The 21,598-nt window shown below is 45.2% G+C and overlaps 1 protein-coding gene across 1 annotated transcript in view; it reads left to right on the plus strand.

Moving 5' to 3' along the window:
* The first annotated feature begins 11,515 nt into the window (after window positions 1-11,515).
* The window catches only part of MAGOH (mago homolog, exon junction complex subunit), a 10,119-nt gene continuing 36 nt past the window's right edge, over window positions 11,516-21,598 (plus strand). The window contains exons 1-5 of the mRNA XM_056532208.1: window positions 11,516-11,732; window positions 16,551-16,609; window positions 18,905-19,015; window positions 19,158-19,240; window positions 21,415-21,598. The exon at window positions 21,415-21,598 is cut by the window's right edge and continues 36 nt beyond it. Of these exons, the coding sequence (XP_056388183.1) occupies window positions 11,645-11,732; window positions 16,551-16,609; window positions 18,905-19,015; window positions 19,158-19,240; window positions 21,415-21,514 (441 nt within the window). The 5' untranslated portion in view covers window positions 11,516-11,644 and the 3' untranslated portion in view covers window positions 21,515-21,598. The remainder of the gene's footprint in view (window positions 11,733-16,550; window positions 16,610-18,904; window positions 19,016-19,157; window positions 19,241-21,414) is intronic.

Below are 21,598 nucleotides of genomic sequence, written 5' to 3' on the forward strand. Positions count from 1 at the left end.
TCCAGCTGTTGCAAAACTACAACTCCCAACATGTCTGGTCAGCCTTCTGCTGTCCGGATATGTTGGGAGTTGTAGTTTTGCAACAGCTAGAGGCACCCTGGTTGGGAAACACTGTCCTATATGCACAATATCTCACAAATAATCCTAAACATGAGGCCCTATTGTGGTCTCTGCTATATCAGGTGTCCTTAAAGAGGTTAGTCCAGTAATGAAAAACTTATCCCCTATCCTAAGGATAGGGGATACATTTCCGAACGCTGGGGCCCCCTGTGATCTCTCTGTACAGGGGCCAGGCTCGCTGGCCAGATAGCAGGTGTCGACCACCGCATGAAGCGGCGGCCGACATGCCCCCTCAATACAACTCGATGGCAGAGCCGGAGATTGCCAAAGGCAGCGCTCCGGCTGTGCCATAGAGTTGTATTGAGGGGGCGTGTCAGTCGCCGCTTCGTGCGGTGGTCAACACACCCCCTTCCCGCGGGCTGTCGGGGCCCCGTACAGGAGATCTGAAACTTATCCCCTATCTTTAGGATAGGGGATAAGTTTTTCACCACTGGATAGCTCCTTTAATAGAGGGTGTAGGAAAGCGGGTAAAAAATTCTTACAATTGTATACGGCCCCCCCCCCCTGGTTGGTCTTTTCTGTATTGCCTACTGACTAAGAGCGATCATGTGACTCAATCTGGGGCTTCAAAGAAGCTTCCTTCTACTTTGGAGCCCTAGAATGAGCAATGTGAACTATCTTGGCCAGTCATTGGGCCAAAACAGGATCAACGAGAGTGAGCGGCCATATATGTTTATAAGCATATGTGGCATACTTGCCTTTGTCCCTGCTTGGCAGGTACGATCTAATACCGGTCTCTTTAAAGGGGTCATACAGGATTAGAAAAACATGGCTGCCTTCTTCTAGAAACAGCTGTTTCTATTTCTGGACCACCCCTTTAATTAAAGGGGTACTCGGGTTTTGAAAAACGTATCCCCTATTTACAGGGATAAGTGTCTGTTTGAGAGGGTTCAACCGCTGCGACCCTCGGCAATCTCCTGCATGGCACTCTGGCTCTCTTCCTCCACAGAGCGGTACTCGTGTATCTCTGGCTCTCCCATAGAGATGCATGGAGGAGGCGTGTCAACTCCTGCTCCATGTACAAAGAGAGCTGGGGCACCGTGCAGGAGATCATGGGGGGGTTACAGCAATTGGACGCCCAGGATCCAACACTTATCCTGTGGATAGGGGACACATATACGAGCACTCACTATTTCGTTTTTTGTTTTGTTTTTCTGTAATAACAATGTAAAGCCATATAGACTAGAATATATCAAGAGGCAGGTTATATTTGCTCACTATACAGCTATATACCTGCAGGTGCAAAGGATGCTGGGTAACAATGGTGCATCTGACCTCAGGGTGGGCAAAATAAGGAAACTTTTTTAGGATTTCTCCCATTTGCAAAAGCAGACGTAATACTTTTCGTTGTCTTTTCTATGGGCTTTTGGATATTCATAGGGCTCTTGGTTGGCTTTCTGGACATTATAGTCTGGCAGACAAACCATAAAAAGGGTTAATATATGACTCTTACTGGTCAGTGACTCAGAGCACAGATATAATGCCAACTACTGCATGTTGGTTCCGTGTATATATGTGTGTGTGTATGATGGTGTGTATATATAGGTACATACAGCGCACATCATGCAGATCTGTCAGTGGATGCATTGCAGGCTGGCCTAGCATTGTACGAGGGCACTTTACATTAACCGACATAGATACAGATCAACCAAAGTTGTTAATATTTTTTAAAAATAAGTGTTGAATTTCTTAAAATTTTACATTTTTCTTTGGTGTGTCTTTTTTATATATATATAATGTTTATCTGGACTCGGGCTCCCTCGGTATTAGAGAGGTCATGTAACCCCTACATTCCTCCGAGGTGGATAATGGACATTGGTATTCAGGCGGGTGGTGGGCACTGGGTATGGGCATGGGCTGTGGTTTCTGATGTTGGGGGGTTTCAGAGGGACATCTGTAAATAATTGCCATGTCTTAACCCATATTTTTAACTTGTTGTGCAATTACGACCTGTTTCTACATAGACAAATTAAACTTTTTTTACCCTAAGTGTTTGCGGTGTGTGCAGTCATTTCATTGAGTTGAAGAATCTGTCACCTATTGAATAAACTCTAAAATAGTGTTTCCCAACCGGCGTGTCTCCAGCTGTTGTAAAACTACAACTCCCAGCAGTTTTGCAACATCTGGAGGCACACTGGTTGGGAAACACTGCTCTGTAGTGTCCCTGTCATTTGAACAAAAAGTTTGACATGTTAAAAGTTTTTTTTTTGGGGGGGGGGATCTGGGTGTTTAGCCCCGCCCCCTCCACGATCATTAGATAGAGTGCTTCACTCCCTGGCATGCTGCCTTTACTGTCTCACTACACGGTCTCCATTTTAAAGAGTATCTCTCATAATCTTGTTAAACGTTAAAATCCAACCAGTTCACTGCCCCCATCATGATAAACTACCCCCTGCCTTTATTTTCTATTATTCTTTCATTTTCAACCTTGATATTGCTCTGTATTTTCTGCTCAGTCTCAGTCAGATTCACAGACTGGGAAGGGGGCGTTCCCCAGCAGGCGTGACATCATCTGAAGCCATACAGGGGAGAACTTCCTCCCTCACTCTGCTACACACTGCCCAGAGCAGTTCAGTGTGTGAGATGAGCTATGATTGGATAAGGCTGCACACACACCCCTCAGTATTTCCTGATTTTGGACTTGTGTCAGGCCAGCAGAAGTCCAAAGTCTGTGCAAGAGATGGGGGGAAATGTCATCTGGCATCTGGACAAGTAGGGAGACGCCTAGTGGCAGCTTTTTTTTAAACACAAAACATGGAAAACTTTTTTTTTTTTTTTAAACAAAGTACATTAGAAAGATTTTTTATTTACCATAAGGAGTGCAATAGCAAAAATTTGTTTTAATGAGTTACCATTTAAGTCTATGGAGTGCAGAAAGCGAGGGAGAGAAGCATCCAGCTGTTTTTTAAATATATAAGATATAAGGTAAAATGTAAATATGTTTAATCTTTGTTTGATTTTTGGGGGGTAGATTATAATGCTTTTGGAAAATAAAGTTTAATTAAAAAAAATTATATGTAGACACATATGCTATGACTGATGTACAATGCATCTGCAAAGTCTTCAGACCCTTTCATTTTTTTTTACATTTTATGTTGCAACTAGAGATGAGCGAACTTACAGTAAATTCGATTCGTCACAAACTTCTCGGCTCGGCAGTTGATGACTTATCCTGCATAAATTAGTTCAGCTTTCAGGTGCTCCGGTGGGCTGGAAAAGGTGGAAACAGTCCTAGGAGACTCTTTCCTAGGACTGTATCCACCTTTTCCAGCCCATCGGAGCACCTGAAAGCTGAACTAATTAATGCAGGATAAGTCATCAACTGCCGAGCCGAGAAGTTCGTGACGAATCGAATTTACTGTAAGTTTGCTCATCTCTAGTTGCAACCTTCTGCTAAAATAATATTTAAAAAAAATCTACTTTTCCCCGCATCTACCTGCACCCCATAAGGAGAATGTATACACTGAATTTTAGATTAATTTTTTTTGTTTTGCGAATGTTTTATACATTTAAAAGCTAATATTTTGCAATATGGACATAAGTATTGGAACGCTTTACTTTTAGTTCTGGGGGCCTCCCATTTCTCCATGTGTCCGTACTCCCTTGCATGGGCGACTGACTGGCTGACTCTGAGCCGCTCTCTTGCGGCTTCTATTGGGGGTTGTCGCCTTGTTCTCATGGAATTCTACATGAAGTTATAGACAATACACTTCAATGGGATTCCGCTGTCCCATTCACACAGCAGAATTTCTGCTGCAATAATTCCATTGAAGTGAATTGGCTATTAATTCATGCAGAATTGTGCGCAGAAATTCTGCCATGTGAACCTAGCCTAAAGGGTCTACTGGCAGTGGGCAGCCATAAATTACAATACAGTGGTCCCTCAACATACGATGGTGATCCGTTCCAAATGGACCATCGTTTGTTAAAACCATCGTATGTTGAGGGATCCGTGCAATGTAAAGTATAGGACAGTGGTCTACAACCTGCGGACCTCCAGATGTTGCAAAACTACAACACCCAGCATGCCCGGACAGCCGTTGGCTGTCCGGGCATGCTGGGTGTTGTAGTTTTGCAACATCTGGAGGTCCGCAGGTTGAAGACCACTGGTATAGGAAGTTGTACTCACCTGTCCCCGCCGCTCCTGACCATCACCGCTAGTCACCGCTGCCCTGGATGTTGCCGTCCATCGCTGTCGCCGCGTCCCCGAGGTGTCCCCGACGCTCCGGCAAGGCCTCTGCTTCCCCGGCATCCTCGCTCTCCGTCCCCGTCATCACGTCGCTACGCACGCCGCTCCTATTGGATGACGGGACGGCGTGCACAGCGACGGGATGACGACGATGGAGAGCGCCGACGATGCAGAGGATCCCGAAGAGGACGTGCCGGAGCCCCGAGGACAGGTAAGTGATCGTCAGCGGACCACACGGGGCACCGTAAATGGCTATCCGGTGGCAGCTGAAGCAGTCTGCACTGCCGGATAGCCGTTTATGCGATGGCCCCGACATACAAAAGCATTGTATGTTGATGCTGCCTTCAACATGCGATGGCCTCTGAGAGACCATCGTATGTTGAAATGATCGTATGTCGGGGCCATCGTAGGTCGAGGGGTCACTGTAATTACATGTGCAAATTCTGAATCTTGAACCAACACCTGGCACCTCCAAGTGCACCCTATTTCACCCTCCAGAATAGACACCATCTGAGGGTGTTTTCTAGTACCCACCACCAATCAACACCAGAAGTTATTGTGTTCTGCCAATCAGCGGGTGGAAAGAGGGAGTGACAAAATAATATTCAGCAGTCTTCACTGAGACACGTAAGATTAGCACATAATAAAAGAGGCATGCAAAGAATCTACCGTATTTTTCGTCATATAAGATGCTCCGGCATAGAAGACGCACCTAATTTTATAGGATAAAAATCTAGAAAATAAAGATTCTGAACCAAATGCAATGTAAAGTATAGGACAGTGATCTTCAACCTGCGGACCTTCAGATGTTGCAAAACTAACTCCCAGCATGCCCGGACAGCCGTTGGCTGTCCGGGCATGCTGGGAGTTGTAGTTTTGCAACATCTGGAGGTCCGCAGGTTGAAGACCACTGGTATAGGAGGTAATACTCACCTGTCCCCGCCACTGTGGACCCGTCACCGCTGCCCTGGATGTCGCTCCAACGCTGTTGCCGTGTCCCCGTCGCTCTGGAACGTCTCTGCTGCCGGGTATCCTCGCTCTTCGTCGCCGCCATCACGTCACTACGCATGCAGACGCACGTGCGCGACGACGTGATGATGACGAAGGAGAGCGCCGGCCATGCCAGGGGATCCCGGCACGGAGCAGACACCGAGGAGGCAGGTAAGGTCCCTCCCGGCGTCCTGTATGCTGTTCGGTGAAATCGCGGCGGTCCCGAACAGCCCGACTAAACAGTCGGGATAGTGTTATTGTCGCTGCAGACGCGGCGGACAGCTTTGATCGCCGCGTCTGAAGGGTTAATACAGGGCATCACCGCTATCGGTGATGTCCTGTATTAGCCGCGGGTCCCGGCCGTCGATGGCCGCAGGGACCGCCGCGATAGGACAGGTATTTGCCGTATAAGTTGCACCGACTTTCCCCCCCCCCAGGTTTGGGGAAGAAAAAGTGCGTCTTATACAGCGAAAAATACGGTACATGTCAGCAAAAAAGTGTTTCTTGATATTCATCCCCAATATGAACTCTGCAGACCCCTTATCAGACACTTATTACAATCACTCCCTGCCCTCTAAGTACGTGATCTCCCAACTGAATGATTGGCTCCCAATATCCATGTCTGGGTACTGGTTGCCCGTTACCCGCCCCTACTCTTAGGTCAACATCATCAGGTTCACACAATACACAAGCATCCCAATACTTATAGAAAACATTTTATATACAACATTTTATATACAACATTTTTAGGTATAGTAGACACTTGTGATCCTGTATCTATCAACACCTCCAACTGTTCCCCTTCCACAATAACCTTTACGTAGGGACAAGAGGCGACATAACGTGATAGCCCTGACTTAGGCTAAGTTTCTACTTGTTTTTTGAAAAACGCCAAGAAAAACGCTAGTTCTGCCTCATGGCGTTTTTTTGGCCGGCTCTGGGCGGAAAATATGAATGAGTGATGCTCTCTTCACATTACTGGCCGGAGTACAGAGCAGAGATGTGAGTGCTGTATAGAGCCGCTTGCATCTCTGCTATATTATGGACGATCGCATCGGATGTCAGGACTGACACCCGGGGCGATATGTCTATTAGTACAGGTACTACTACTCCCATCATGGAACAAATAATGAAAAAAAAGTGAAACACACACACTTTATTAAAAAATAATAAAAATGTTGTTGCTTTGGACAGTTCCTAAAATGGACAAAGGTGTCAGCAGAGAGGACTGTGGTTGTGACAGAAAAGAAATCCCTAAAGAAAAGGATTTCCTCTTTAGTATACAGCCACTAATAAGTACTGGAAGGATTAAGAATTTTTAATAGAAGTAATTTATAAATCTAGAGTACCCCTAGATTTATAGATTTATTTATAGAGTACCCCTTTAACCGAATATCCCGGTGGAAATGCCAAGTGATGGATCAATCGAAATTTACCTGGCTCTTTCTTAGGGACTAGGCCAAGAGAGGATGCTCTCAAATTATCAAATGGCGGGTCAGAAAATGGATCAGCCCTCTTACCCAAGTCCACTTCTTTGTGCACTTTCTCCAATGCTAACTCCATGTTATCCCTTACTGACCTTAAATTATCAGACAACAGTAAAGCCAGATGCAACTAATACGGTATAAAAAAAAAACCTTATGTAAAGCCAACACACAGCGCGGCCTCCTGTCTCCTTAGATACTATCTTAGCCGTGGCTCCATCTCTGTCCCATCTTTGGGAAATGTTTAACCTTACTGAGTGAGCACCCCCACAGGTGGAGCATTCATGGTGAAATTTGAACGTAGTGTAAAATCAACAATTTCCCTCACTTTAGAGCCAACAGGCTCCTGTAGGACAATAAGCCGGTGCCCCTGAGGCTTTAGAGCTGTAAGCTTCCCCAGGAAAGGCTCTTGTCTGCTTCTGCACCAAAATTACTTGAATCCAAATATCTGTGGTATTGGACACCCAACCAATGTCCGATGCCGAGGCCAACGCTGCTTCCTTTACACAAACCCCCCTTCCCCACTAAATTGTAAGGGGACTGGCATGGTGGCACATCGAGGTGACTCCTAGGTAGTCAAGGGAGGCTGTAGTTAGCCTTGTGGAGATATTTTGTCACCTCTTTAGATCAAAGACTACTAGGGCTACATAGGAGGTTCCTGTGCGACCGCCCTTTTAAGAGCAGGCACACTGCTTAGGTCATAGGACCTCAGTGTAGTGTCTCTAGACCCCTGTCTATACACCCTCCATCACCCTTAAAAGGGTACTCCACTGGAAAACATTTTTTTAAAGGGGTACTCCGGTAGAAAACAATGTTTTTTTTTCAAATCATCAGGTGCTACAAAATTAAACTGATTTCTAGATGACTTCTATTAAAAAAAATCTTAATCCTTCCAGTACTTATCAGCTGTTATATGCTCCAGAGGAAGTTGAGTTGTTCTTTTCAGTCTGACCACAGTGTTCTCTGCTGACACCTCTGTCCATGTCAGGAACTGTCCAGAGTAGGAACAAATCCCCATAGCAAACCTCTCCTGTGGTCGGAAAGTGAAGAGCACTGTGGTCAGACTGAAAATAACTATACAAGCTCCTCTGGAGTATACAGCAGCTAAGAACTGGAAGGATTAAGATTTTTTTAATAGAAGTAATTTACAAATCTGTTTAACTTTCTAGCACCAGTTTATTTGGAAATTGTTTTCCACCGGCGTACCCCTTTAATCAACAGGTGACAGAAGTTAAACAGATTTGTAAATGACTTCTATTTAAAAATCTTAATCCTTCCAGTATTTATCAGCTGCTGTATGCTCCACAGGAAGTTCTTTTCTTTTTTTATTTCCTTTCTGTCTGACCACAGTGCTCTCTGCTGACACCTCTGTCCATTTTAGGAACTGTAGGTAGGTCACCCAGCCCTCTCTACATATTCCTAGACATGCATTGATCTTTTAATCCTGGTGACCCCTGTAATTTTGGTGCCTCAATAATTTTGGTTCCCCCCCTTTTATATTTGGCAGCTCCATCACTGTGTGCTTGTTTCCCATGCCAATTGGACAACCAGCACCTTTTGCACCATGTTTTGCTTTAAATGCCTTTCTCTAAACCATGTCTTATTAAAGGGGTATTCCAGGAAAAATAACTTATATATATATATATATATATATATATATATATATATATATATATATATATATATCAACTGGCTTCAGAAAGTTAAACAGATTTGTAAATTAATTATTTTAAAAAATCTTAATCCTTTCAATAAATATCAGCGGCTGAAGTTGAGTTGTTCTTTTCTGTCTTGCAACAGTGCTCTCTGCTGACATCTCTGCTTGTCTCGGGAACTGCACAGAGTAGAAGAGGTTTGCTATGGGGATTTGCTTCTATTCTGGACAGTTCCCGAGACACGTGTCATCAGAGAGCACTTAGACAGAAAAGAACAACTCAGCTTCAGCAGCTCATAAGTACTGAAAGGATTAAGATTTTTTAATAGAAGTAATTTACCAATCTGTTTAACTTGCTGGAGCCAGTTGATACATAAAATAAAAGTTTTTTCCAGGATAACCCCTTTAAGCTCAATACAATTGCTCAATCCGCTACAGCGAGTGGTATTCGGCCCCGGGAAGCCACCCCCCCTCCTAGCTCCAGCATAGGAGTGAGCCTGCGTGATGCACCCGCTGAGCTCTACTGGATATGAGGTCATGCTGGGAGTTGTAATTTTGCAACAACTGGAGACACACTGTTTGGAAAACATTGATATATGTCTTGAACTGAGTCATCAGCTGATTCTCGGCAGGACGGGTCCACGCGGCGTTAAAGTGTACCTGTCATCAACAAAAACTTTTTAAATAATGTAGATAATACCATTATATGTATATTTGTAATATAAATGGTTTAAAAAATATGTATATTTTTGTCCCTGCAGCTATTTCATGTGTGTCTCTATGAGGAGTCAAAATAAAGGAAGTGAGGGTTGACAAGAAGGGCTCTGTACACTGAGGACAAGCAGGGCTCTGTACACTGAGGACAAGAAAGGCTCTGCACACTGAGGACAAGCAGGGCTCTGTACACTGAGGACAAGCAGGGCTCTGTACACTGAGGACAAGCAGGGCTCTGTGCACTGAGGACAAGCAGGGCTCTGTACACTGAGGACAAGCAGGGCTCTGTACACTGAGGACAAGCAGGGCTCTGTACACTGAGGACAAGCAGGGCTCTGTACACTGAGGACAAGCAGGGCTCTGTACACTGAGGACAAGCAGGGATCTGTACACTGAGGACAAGCAGGGCTCTGTACACTGAGGACAAGCAGGGCTCTGTACACTGAGGACAAGCAGGGCTCTGTACACTGAGGACAAGCAGAGCTCTGTACACTGAGGACAAGCAGGACTCTGTACACTGAGGACAAGCGGGGATCTGTACACTGAGGACAAGCAGGGTTCTGTGCACTGAGGACATGCAGGGCTCTGTATACTGAGGACATGCAGGGCTCTGTACACTGAGGACAAGCGGGGCTCTGTACACTGAGGACAAGCTTGGCTCTGTACACTGAAGACAAGCGGGGCCCTGTACACTGAGGACAAGCGGGGCCCTGTACACTGAGGACAAGCAGGTCTCTGTACACGGAAGACAAGTGGGGCTCTGTACACTGAGGACAAGCAGGTCTCTGTACACGGAAGACAAGTGGGGCTCTGTACACTGAGGACAAGCAGGTATCTGTACACGGAGGACAAGTGGGGCTCTGTACACTAAAGACAAGCGGGGCCCTGTACACTGAGGACAAGCGGGGCCCTGTACACTGAGGACAAGCAGGTCTCTGTACACGGAAGACAAGTGGGGCTCTGTACACTGAGGACAAGCAGGTCTCTGTACACGGAGGACAAGTGGGGCTCTGTACACTGAGGACAAGCGGGGCTCTGTATACTGAGGACAAGCGGGGCTCTGTACACTGAGGACAAGCGGGGCTCTGTGCACTGAGGACAAGCGGGGCCCTGTACACTGAGGACAAGCGGGGCCCTGTACACTGAGGACAAGCGGGGCCCTGTACACTGAGGACAAGCGGGGCCCTGTACACTGAGGACAAGCGGGGCCCTGTACACTGAGGACAAGCGGGGCCCTGTACACTGAGGACAAGCGGGGCCCTGTACACTGAGGACAAGCGGGGCTCTGTACACTGAGGACAAGCGGGGCTCTGTACACTGAGGACAAGCGGGGCTCCGTACACTGAGGACAAGCGGGGCCCTGTACACTGAGGACAAGCGGGGCCCTGTACACTGAGGACAAGCGGGGCTCTGTACACTGAGGACAAGCGGGGCCCTGTACACTGAGGACAAGCGGGGCCCTGTACACTGAGGACAAGCGGGGCCCTGTACACTGAGGACAAGCGGGGCTCTGTACACTGAGGACAAGCGGGGCTCTGTACACAAGTCATAACAGGGACGCTTTTGAAATAACACATACATCCTGAAGTGAATGGGGTCTGCTGCCTACTTAAACAGTACACGTCATCATCCCGTTTTTGGCAGGAATGCTGTGTGCACCTACCCTAATGTAGCATGAACCTAGCCTTACTTGCCATTTACTATGTCGTGCTGCACTACTCTAGTGGCCAAGAGAAAACTACTTTTTTTTTTTTACCCCATTCACCTATATCCCCCATTAGTAGTGCGAGTGGAGCAGTTGCCTATAGCAACCAGATTTCTTCTCATACACCTTTTTAAATAATCAAAGAAGGGATCTGATAAGTTGCTATGGGCAACTGCACAGATTTTGATAAGTTACACTGGGTCCCATAAGCCACTGCTCAATTATTGCTTTGCACTATGTTTAATACATCTCCTCCATTTTGGAAGTAGATTTATAAAAACCTGTGCAGAGGAAAATTTTCCCAGTTGCCCATAGCAACCAATCAAATAGCTTCTTTCATTTTTAAAAAGGCCTTAAAAATAATAGAGGTGATCTGATTGGTTGCTATGGGCCACTGCTCCGCTTCTCCTCTGACCAAGTTTTGATACATCTCCTCCATGATAGTCTCAGTTTATCATGGCTCCAAAGCACTGGCAGGTGTCCTGACACCACACACACGTGACGCCAAGAGGCAGTCATCGCGCCACACAGAGAGCCGCCATTTTTCCGTAGACCGGACTTTGTTTACCTCACGAGGTAGTGCGGGCGTAATACAAAGGAGTTACACGCGGCCTCTAGTGAAAGGCGCGTCAGCAACGTCGTCCACCCCCCCCTTGTGGGACCGCCCCCACCTCTTTGTCATTGGCTGGCACAGTAGGCCTGCACAATACGTCACCAGACGGTGAGACGTCATTCACCCGCGCCCGCTTCTTGAGGTGTCGTCATTTCCGTGCGCCAACAGTAACATCATGGGCAGCGATTTCTATCTCCGGTACTACGTGGGGCACAAAGGCAAATTCGGTCACGAGTTTTTGGAATTTGAGTTCCGGCCTGACGGTAAGGACCGGGAGCTGTAGAGGGGTGCGGGTGGTGGGGATGTCGGAGGAAAAGTGCGCGGAAGCTGCTGGGAGAGGGTGCGGGCGGTCTAACTAATACAGGGAGGCAAATGTACCTGAGATTTATTAAACCTTGTGAAAAGGAGAAGTGGAGCTGTTTCCATAGCAACCAATAACGTTCCAGCTTTAAATTTTCAGCAAGATGGAATCTGGTTATTATGGGCAACTGTTCCCCTGTTCCTTTACAGAAGGTTGGGTGAACTGCCCCTTCAAATTACCTAAAATTCCCGGCCGACTACAATTCTGCTGTCCAGGCATGATGGGAGTTGTAGTTTTGCACTAATTGCAGAGTCACAAGTTGGGGTACATTGTTCAACCCCTTAAAGACCAGAGTAGTAGTTTTTTTTGTGGTAACTTGCATCTTTTCTTGGTGAAAATTCCCCCCAAAAAATTTTGTATTCACATATACAATATGTCTACTTTATGTTTGCATCATAAAATTGATGAGTTTTTACTTTTGGAAGACACCAGAGGGCTTCAAAGTTCAGCAGCAATTTTTCAAACTCGATATTTTTCAGTGACCAGTTCAGGTTTGAAGTGGATTTGTAGGGTCTTCATATTAGAAATACCCCACAAATGACCCCATTATAAAAACTGTACCCCCCCAAAGTATCCAAAATGACATTCAGTCAGTGTTTTAACCCTTTAGGTGTTTCACAGGAATAGCAGCAAAGTGAAGGAGAAAATTCACAATCTTCATTTTTTACACTTACATGTTCTTGTAGACCCAACTTTTGAAATTTTGCAAGGGATAAAAAGGAGAACATTTTTACTTGTATTTGTAGCCCAGTTCCTCTCGAGTAAGCACATACCTCATATGTCTATGTAAAGTGTTTGGTGGGCGCAGTAGAGGGCTCAGAAGAGAAGGAGTGACAAGAGGATTTTGGAGAGAACATTTTTCTAAAATGGTTTTTTGGGGGCATGTCACCTTTTAGGAAGCCCCTAGGGTGTCAAAACAGCAAAAAAAAAAAAAAAAAACACATGGCATACCATTTTGGAAACTAGACCCCTCAGGGAATGTAACATGGGATAAAGTGAGCCTTAATACCCCACAGGTGTTTCATGACTTTTGCATATGTAAAAAAAAAAATATATATATATATATTTTTTTTTTTTGCCTAAAATCCTTGTTTTCCAAAAATTTTACATTTTTAAAAAGGGTAAAAGCAGAAAATACCCCCAAAATTTGTAACACAATTTTTCCCGAGTACGGCGATACCCCATATGTGGCCCTAAACTATTGCCTTGAAATTCAACAGGGCTCCAAAGTGAGAGCGCCATACCCATTTGAGGCCTAAATTAGGGACTTGCATAGGGGTATTCTACGCCAGTGATTCCCAAACAGGGTGCCTCCAGCTGTTGTAAAAGTCCCAGCATGCCTGGACAGTCAGTGGCTGTCTGGTAATACTGGGAGTAGTTGTTTTGCAACAGCTGGAGGCTCCGTTTTGGAAACAGTGGTGTACCAGACGTTTTTCATTTTTATTGGGGAGGGGAGGGGGGCTGTGCAGGTGTATGTGTATATGTAGTGTTTTTTATTTTGTGTTAGTGTAGTGTTAGTTCACAGTAGTTTCTCGCTGGCAGTTTGAGCTGCGACAGAAAATTTGCCGCAGCCCAAAGTTGCAGCCGGATACTTACTGTAAAACTCCACCCATGTGAGTGTACCCTGTACGTTCACATTGGGGGGGGGGGGGGAGAGACATCCAGCTGTTGCAAAACTACAACTCCCAGCATGCGCTGACAGACTGTACATGCTGAGAGGTTTTAGTTTTGCAACAGCTGTAGGCACACTGGTTGTGTATCACTGAGTTTGTGACCTAACTCGGTGTTTCACAACCAGTGTGCCTCCAGCTGTTGCAAAACTACAACTCCCAGCATGTACGGTGCATGCTGGGGGTTGTAGTTTGCAACAGCTGGAGGCACACCGGTCGTGAAACACTGAGTTAGGTCACAAACTCAGTGATACACAACCAGTGTGCCTACAGCTGTTGCAAAACTAAACCTCTCAGCATGTACAGTCTGTCAGCGCATGTAGGGAGTTGTAGTTATGCAACCAGCAGATGCACCACTACAACTCCCAGCATGCACTTTAGTTGTTTGTGCAAGCTGGGAGTTGTAGTTATTAGGGAACGACCGATTATCGGTATGGCCGATATTATCGGCCGATAATCACGATTTTGGGCATTATCGGTATCGGCAATTACCTTGCCGATAATGCCCCGCACCGCGTGGTGACGGCGCAGTGCTGCGCGGTCCTGCCGCCGACTGCCAGGCTGAATCTCCGCTCGCTGAATTCCGTGAGCGGAGATTTAGCTATAGTTCCATAGTGTGAACATGCGCTAAGAGGAAAAAGTGTTTATTTATTTTTTTTTCTCTCCACAGCAGGCAAAATTGAAAGCTGATCTGTGATTGGTTCTTGTGGGAAAATCACTTTTTTTTTTTCTGTTTGATTAATCTGGGCCATTATCTCTATTCTGTAGGTCCGTACGATTACGATACCCAAATTATAAAGGTTCTGTTTTTATTTTACTACTTTAAAACTTTTTTTTTTACTTTGTGCATGAAAATGCTTTTATGCTTAAAATTGTCCTCATCTGACCCCTATAGCTCTGTAATTTTTACGTATGTGGGGATATATGAATGCTCTTTTTTTTTTTTTTTTTTTTTTTTTTTTTTTTTTTGTGCCATATTCTGTAGGCTTTGATACAATTTTTTGTTTTAATTGGAATTTTTGATCGTTTTCCATTTACACTATTGATCATTCACTTTCATTAACATTATCATTCGGACATTAACACTTGTGGCAATACACATATGTATGTAATTTTTAGTTACAAAATAGGAAAAGGGGGAGGATTTAAACTTTAAGGGGCTTATTCACATTTATTAATTTCTGTTTTGTATTTTGTAATTTTTTTTACGCCCATCGGGGACTTGCATATAATCTTTTGATTGCAAATACTGAGCAATGCTGTGCCATAGAATAGCATGGTCAGTGTTATCAGTGCTCCATTACTATAGGCTGCTGAGGCTGAGACAAGCCAGAGGAAGGTAAGAGACCTCCACCCATCCTCTTATCAGAATCTACCTGGAAAAGCCTATTAGGTCTTGTGCGCACTGAGGAAATTTAGCAAGGAATTAGAACAGCTCAGAATAGGCTCTTATTTTTTTGCAAACATAAAATTCCCGTTGACTACTGGGGGTTTCTGTGCGTAATCCAGATCTGCATCAGAACGTTCAGTGTTCACCGAGCAGTAGAGATCAATGGAATTCTTCTGCAAGCAGACTATCCATTGAGCATGAGCCCCTAGTCAGAGGGACTGACTTCCAACTATGATTTTTATTTTTTCATGGTAAAAATTCTGTACAACATAAACACAGATTCCGCGCTGACTCGGTAGGAATTTCCTCCTAGAATCTTACCTGCCTGACAGAAATGGACATGCTTAGGCAGGATCCGTGCTTAGGGGCTAAATGGCTGTGTTGCAAGTCCACCATAATGCTGCTACATGTCTTTTTGTGAAATTTCCTGTTGGCGTTCCCTCCCTCCGAACTAAGTCCCAGGATCCCTTGTTTTTAAGTGAGAGGTCACTTATTTCCCTCCCACACTTCAACCATTGCAGCACAGCTAAGCTTTGCATGCTGTTCATAAAACTACAATTCCCTGAAGCTCTGGAGAATGATCTTCTTCCCACCCAGCAGATGCTTCACCAATTGATGCTCACAGGTTTTCTTTAAACACTTGACTAGTGATGTAATGTCTCAGGCTGCACTGCAACCTGGGAAAAGCTGAGTAATTTTGTATGCTGCCAAAAATTAACATTGGAGCAAAGATCACATAAGAATTGTGAGACACAGATCATTAAACACAGGTACAGATATTTTATGAACTAAACTAACTTTATTTACAGCATATACAGAAAAGAAGGTTGCAGCAGCACTCCTGGTAAAAAAAAAATTGAGGCTTTTCGCACCACGACCGCCCCGGCTCCATTGCCTCCCCCATCCCATGTATTATAATTACCTGTTCCCGGGGTCCACGCTACTTCTGGCTCCTGCTGCGTCCTGGGTTACACTGTGCGCAGTGACGTAACGTCACCGTGCAAAGTGACAGCTCAGGAGGACTCCGCCGGAGCCAGATGTAGAGTGGACCCCGGGAACAGGTAATTATAAAACCGGGGATGGGGGAGGCGATGGGGCGGTGGGGGGCGGTGGCGGTGATAGGACTCATGACCCCTGGACAGGCAGGGGGAGAGAAGCGGGTGGCGGCGGCAGTCTATGGCATGCAAAAGCCGCTGCAGTTCATTGACTTAAAGCGCCCGCGGGGGGCGGGGGGGGGGGATAAATAGCCGATAACTTATACAATATTCCGGTATAGGCTATCGGCCCTAAAAAACGATAGTGGTCGATCCCTACTTCATACAAGCATTTAATAATTGAAATGCATACTTTATGTGCATATAGGGGGAGTTTTATCAAAACCTGTCCAGAGGAAAAGTTGTTGAGTTTCCCATAGCAACCAATCAGATCGCTTCTTTTATTTTTCAGAGGCCTCTTCAAAAATTAAAGCGATCTGATTGGTTGCTATGGGCAACTCAGCAACTTTTCCTCTAGACAGGTTTTGATAAATCTCCCCCATACTGACCATTTGACCAGCTTGTGAGCCTGTTAAGTGGTTCTTTTCCCCCATTTTATGTGTTATTTTCTTCTGTGTATTGTATTTTAACTCATTTATAATTTTTTTTTTTTTTTTTTTTTGCAGGTAAACTCCGTTATGCCAATAACAGCAACTACAAAAATGATGTAATGATCAGGAAGGAGGTATGTCTACATTCACTCACACAAAAACTGGGCAGCACAACTATTATAGATGTTACACAGGTGTCTGTTGCTGTGGCTAAAATACAAATGCAAACAAGAAAATTACACTAATAGCCCAACAAATTGTGTAACTTAAGACCTTTTTAACTGCAGGTCTGCTATAGAAAAAGAGGTTCTTAGCTTACCATTTGGCTAAATAGTGTGTTCCATCCTTACACAGTAAGGTGACCTCATTTGTGACACTACATTAAAGATATGCTGCCTGCATATTGGTTTTGCATTCTGCCCATTCCACTGGAGGAATATCCAGAAAGAGTTTCCACAGGGGGTGCAGCAGGCAGCGCTAGGACCGTCCCCAAAGACAGCAATGCATTTCTGAGTGGATCTGCTAAAAGATCTCATACTTGTGGCCAAAGGCTGACCTTCTTTTTCTGTCTGATCACAGGTTAGGCTTCTTTCACACTACAATTAGGACATGGCAGTGTGATGCCTGTCGGGAGAGTGGGGGAAAATAGTGGGAGAAAAAATACTGCTTGTGCAGTCTTTTTATTTATTTATTTTTTTTTTTCTCTCCCGCTATTCCCGTCAAAAAAAAAACAACGGTGCCCAACGGCCCTCATAATAGTAAATGGGACCCGTTTTGCCCCGTTACGAGAATGGCCGTTAAAGTCACACAAAAAAATAAAAAAAAACTTTAACAGCCGTTTCTTGATGGGGAGCAACAGCAGTGTGAAAGGGGATAAGATTGTCCTTAGAGGGTGGACTAGGTTGAGATGGTAACAAAGAAGTATTAAGTGGTTGTTTTTAATCACTGCCCATTGATGCCGGTTTAGACAGTACTATGAAGCAACAGGCAGAATGCCACCTCTGCATTGGCCCTAGTACTCTGTCCTTATTGTCCTTACATTTTTTTATAATTGAGAAGTTTTATCTTGTAGCAGTGTGATGCTTTATAGTGAACATTAGTGATTGAACATTAAGCACATTCCGCTGACTGCAGAAATTGACCATAGATGTCCCCAGCAGGGAGACTCCTGATCACCCCAGCTCTGGGGGAACCACAAATTGAGCAACTGATTTGTCTGCTTTTCATGAAAAAATGTTTAGTGCAGCCTTAAAGGGGTACTCCCGTGTAGGGATCGACCGATTATCGGTATGGCCGATATTATCGGCCGATAATCACGATTTTGGGCATTATCGGTATCGGCAATTATCTTGCCGATAAGCCGATAATGCCCGCACCGCGACCGCCACCCCCTCGACCCACCGCACCCCCGACCCACCGTGATGCTAGGCGGTATACCGGTATGGATTTTTTCCCATACCGCTATACCGGTCGGGCCCCTCCCCCACCCTCCGAGTCAATAAAAAAAATTAAACTTACCCGTAATGGGGGTGGTCCAGGCCATCCTTCCTTTATGTAGTGTCCGGGGGCGTTCCGGGTGGAGGGTGGTCCGGTCCGGGCTGTCCTTCTTCTCCCACGGTCTTCTTCTCCACTCCGGGCAGGCTCCGGCCTAGAACGCTGCATAGACGCCGTGACGTCAGGTGCGTCGCTGCGCACGGGCGTCACTGCGCAGCGGCGTCTATGCAGCGTACTAGGCCGGAGCCTGCCCGGAGTGGAGGACAGCCCGGACCGGACCACCCTCCACCCGGAACGCCCCCGGACACTACATGAACGATGGATGGATGGCCCGGACCACCCTGACAGGTAGGGGGAGGGAAGCGGGTGGCGGCGGCGGCCTATGGCCCCGCAAAAGCCACTGCAGATCATTGATTTAAACGCCCGCTTTAAATCAATGATCTGCAGCGGTGTCGCAGGGGGTTAAATAGCCGATAACTTATACCGGAATATCGGTATAAGTTATCGGCTATCGGCCCTATCCTGCACCGATTATCGGTATCGGCCCAAAAAAACGATATCGGTCGATCCCTACTCCCGTGGAAAACTTTTAATTTTTTTTGTATTTTTTTTTTTTTTTGTATTTTTTTTTTTTTTTTGTATTTTTTTTTTTTTAAATCAACTGGTGCCAGAAAGTTTAACAGATTTGTAAATCACTTCTATTAAAAAAATCTTAATCCTTCCAGTACTTTTTAGGGGCTGTATACTAAAGAGAAATGCATTTCCTCTGTCATGACCACAGTGCTCTCTGCTGACCTCTGCTGTCCATTTCAGGAACTGTCCAGAGCAGCATATGTTTGCTATGGGGATTTTCTTCTGCTCTGGACAGTTGAGGTCAGCAGAGAGCGCTGTGGTCATGACATCCCTTTAATGACTTGTCCATTCTCTCATTCTAGGCATACGTCCACAAGAGTGTGATGGAAGAGTTAAAACGGATCATAGACGACAGTGAAATCACAAAAGAAGATGATGCCCTCTGGCCCCCGCCTGATAGAGTTGGTCGGCAGGTAGGTTTTGCTGTTCTGCTTAGAGCTTTGTTCTATGATCACACAGATGATATAGCAACAACAAAGTGTTCTGCTGTATTCCCTATGCAGACATCGATCTTAAGTAGTTCTGGGTCTTAGTAAAGTTTTCTTGTTGTTGCAGGAGCTGGAGATTGTGATTGGTGATGAGCACATATCCTTTACTACATCAAAAATCGGTTCTCTTATAGATGTGAATCAGTCTAAGTAAGTATTACTCCTCAGTTTTGTATTTAATCCCTTTCTACCTTATGCAGATTAGCGAACTGGCATAATATCTTATTTATACAGCCACCATTTGCATTCTAATGGATGGCCTCAAAGAACCCCCTACATCCTGCAGTTAATGCAGACTCTGGCATCTAAGTGGGTAAACAATAAGAGGGTACACACACACATCCCATGAGCACCTCTGCAATGGTTCTACAGTGACGGTTGGTTGGCCATTAGGATTGCAATGTACTTAAGCCTATTAGGCTGCCTGTCAGTCATTCTTGCACTATAGGCAATCTACAGTACAGTGTATATTATAAAAGCAAGCAATGGACTGTACTTAAGTCTCCTAGTATGATTAAAAAAAATATATAAAATAAACTTAAAGTTAACATAGAAAAATAGCTGCTTCTTCCCATTCAAAGTCCTTTTATTCTTGGGTGGGGGGGTCAAATGCTGTATGATTGGTATATACCTGTATGATAAAAGAAATTGTTTCTTAAAGGAGAACTCCGGGATTTGGGTAAGGCTAGCACTCCTGTGCTCTCTTCTGTCTGATAGGACCCCTCTGTGCTTTCTTCTGTCTGGTAGGACCCCTCTGTGCTTTCTTCTGTCTGGTAGGACCCCTCTGTGCTTTCTTCTGTCTGATAGGACTCCTCTGTGCTTTCTTCTGTCTGATAGGACTCCTCTGTGCTCTCTCCTGTCTGATAGGACCCCTCTGTGCTCTCTCCTGTCTGATAGGACTCATCTGTGCTCTCTCCTGTCTGGTAGTACTCCTCTGTGCTCTCTCCTGTCTGATAGGACTCCTCTGTGCTCTCTCTTGTCTGATAGGACTCCTCTGTGCTCTCTCTTGTCTGATAGGACTCCTCTGTGCTCTCACTCCTGTCTGATAGGACTCCTCTGTGCTCTCTCTCCTGTCTGATAGGACTCCTCTGTGCTTTCTCTCTCTCCTGTCTGATAGGACTCCTCTGTGCTTTCTCTCTCTCCTGTCTGATAGGACTCCTCTGTGCTTTCTCTCTCTCCTGTCTGATAGGACTCCTCTGTGCTTTCTCTCTCTCCTGTCTGATAGGACTCCTCTGTGCTTTCTCTCTCTCCTGTCTGATAGGACTCCTCTGTGCTCTGTCCGATCAGTCAGAGAGCACAGGTGAGCCCTAGTCTTACCCTCGCTTACTGGACTTTGTCTATGCCTGTGGTTCAGCTTGTACAAAGCCATGATTTTATAAGCCACTATTTCTATTAAAAGTTAATAAACACTTCTCATGAAGTATATTAGAAAGGTTAATGTTTTGCCAAGATAAATATAAAAACGTTTTTGAATCTGACAGTGCTCATTTAAATGGGCACTGTCACCAGCATAAATTTTTCTTGATATGTTGTAGTACTTATGTACTACAACATATCTCTAATATAGTTTCATTTTTAATTTTTTTACTCAAATGGTTTAATTTACATTTGAAAACCGTCCACTAGGGGTCTCCCTCCTAGGCTCGCAGTGCTGCTGCTTCGGCCTTGGACATGTTATAGGGAGCTGTAAGGGATCGGGTAGCGCGGCCGTGATTTTTTAGGGAGTTTTTTTTGGAGGCGGGCCTGGAGCGATGGGGGGATTTGCACTGCGGCCGTTCTATAAGGAACTGTGCGGGGGGGGGGGGGCGGGAGCGGGTTGCGCCCGTTACAAAGCTTGTTTTTCAGCACAGGGTGCCTCTAGTTTAACCACTACAACTCCCAGCATGCCCTGACAGCTAATAGATGTCAGGGCAAGCTGGGAATTGTAGTGGTGAAACAGCTGGAGGCACCCTGTATGTTTGAAGTGAGGGCAGAAGTCGGGGCCCCCCCCCCCCCCAGCAGGCATTAGTGATGTCACGCCTGCTGGGGAAGGCTGCCTGGTAGCGAGCACACTACCAGGCAGACAAAAAGTTATTTCTAAGATGGTAAAAAAAATTATAAAAATTTATTTTATAATCGGCAAGGTAATTGCCAATACCGATAAGGCCCAAAATCGTGGTTATCGGCCAAACCGATAATCGATCGATCTCTAGTAAAGATATTGAATAATAGTGTACAGATCTGCAGACCACATTGGTGCAATGTAAATAAGGTGTAGTACTTGGATGTAAAATCTTATGCTCAACTTGTTGTGTTATATTTTATTTTTTTTGTCTGTCTTGCAGAGACCCAGAGGGACTAAGAGTTTTCTATTACCTTGTTCAGGACTTGAAGTGTCTGGTGTTCAGTTTGATTGGACTTCACTTCAAGATTAAACCCATCTAAGCCTTTGGGGAGGCGCAGTGCATTTTATTTAGTTTCGAAGCAGATTTTTATGTATGGTATATCTTGTGTTTTTACAGTTCAGAC

Source organism: Hyla sarda, chromosome 7, assembly GCF_029499605.1.
Source record: "Hyla sarda isolate aHylSar1 chromosome 7, aHylSar1.hap1, whole genome shotgun sequence".
In the NCBI taxonomy this organism is placed as follows: Eukaryota; Metazoa; Chordata; class Amphibia; order Anura; family Hylidae; genus Hyla; species Hyla sarda.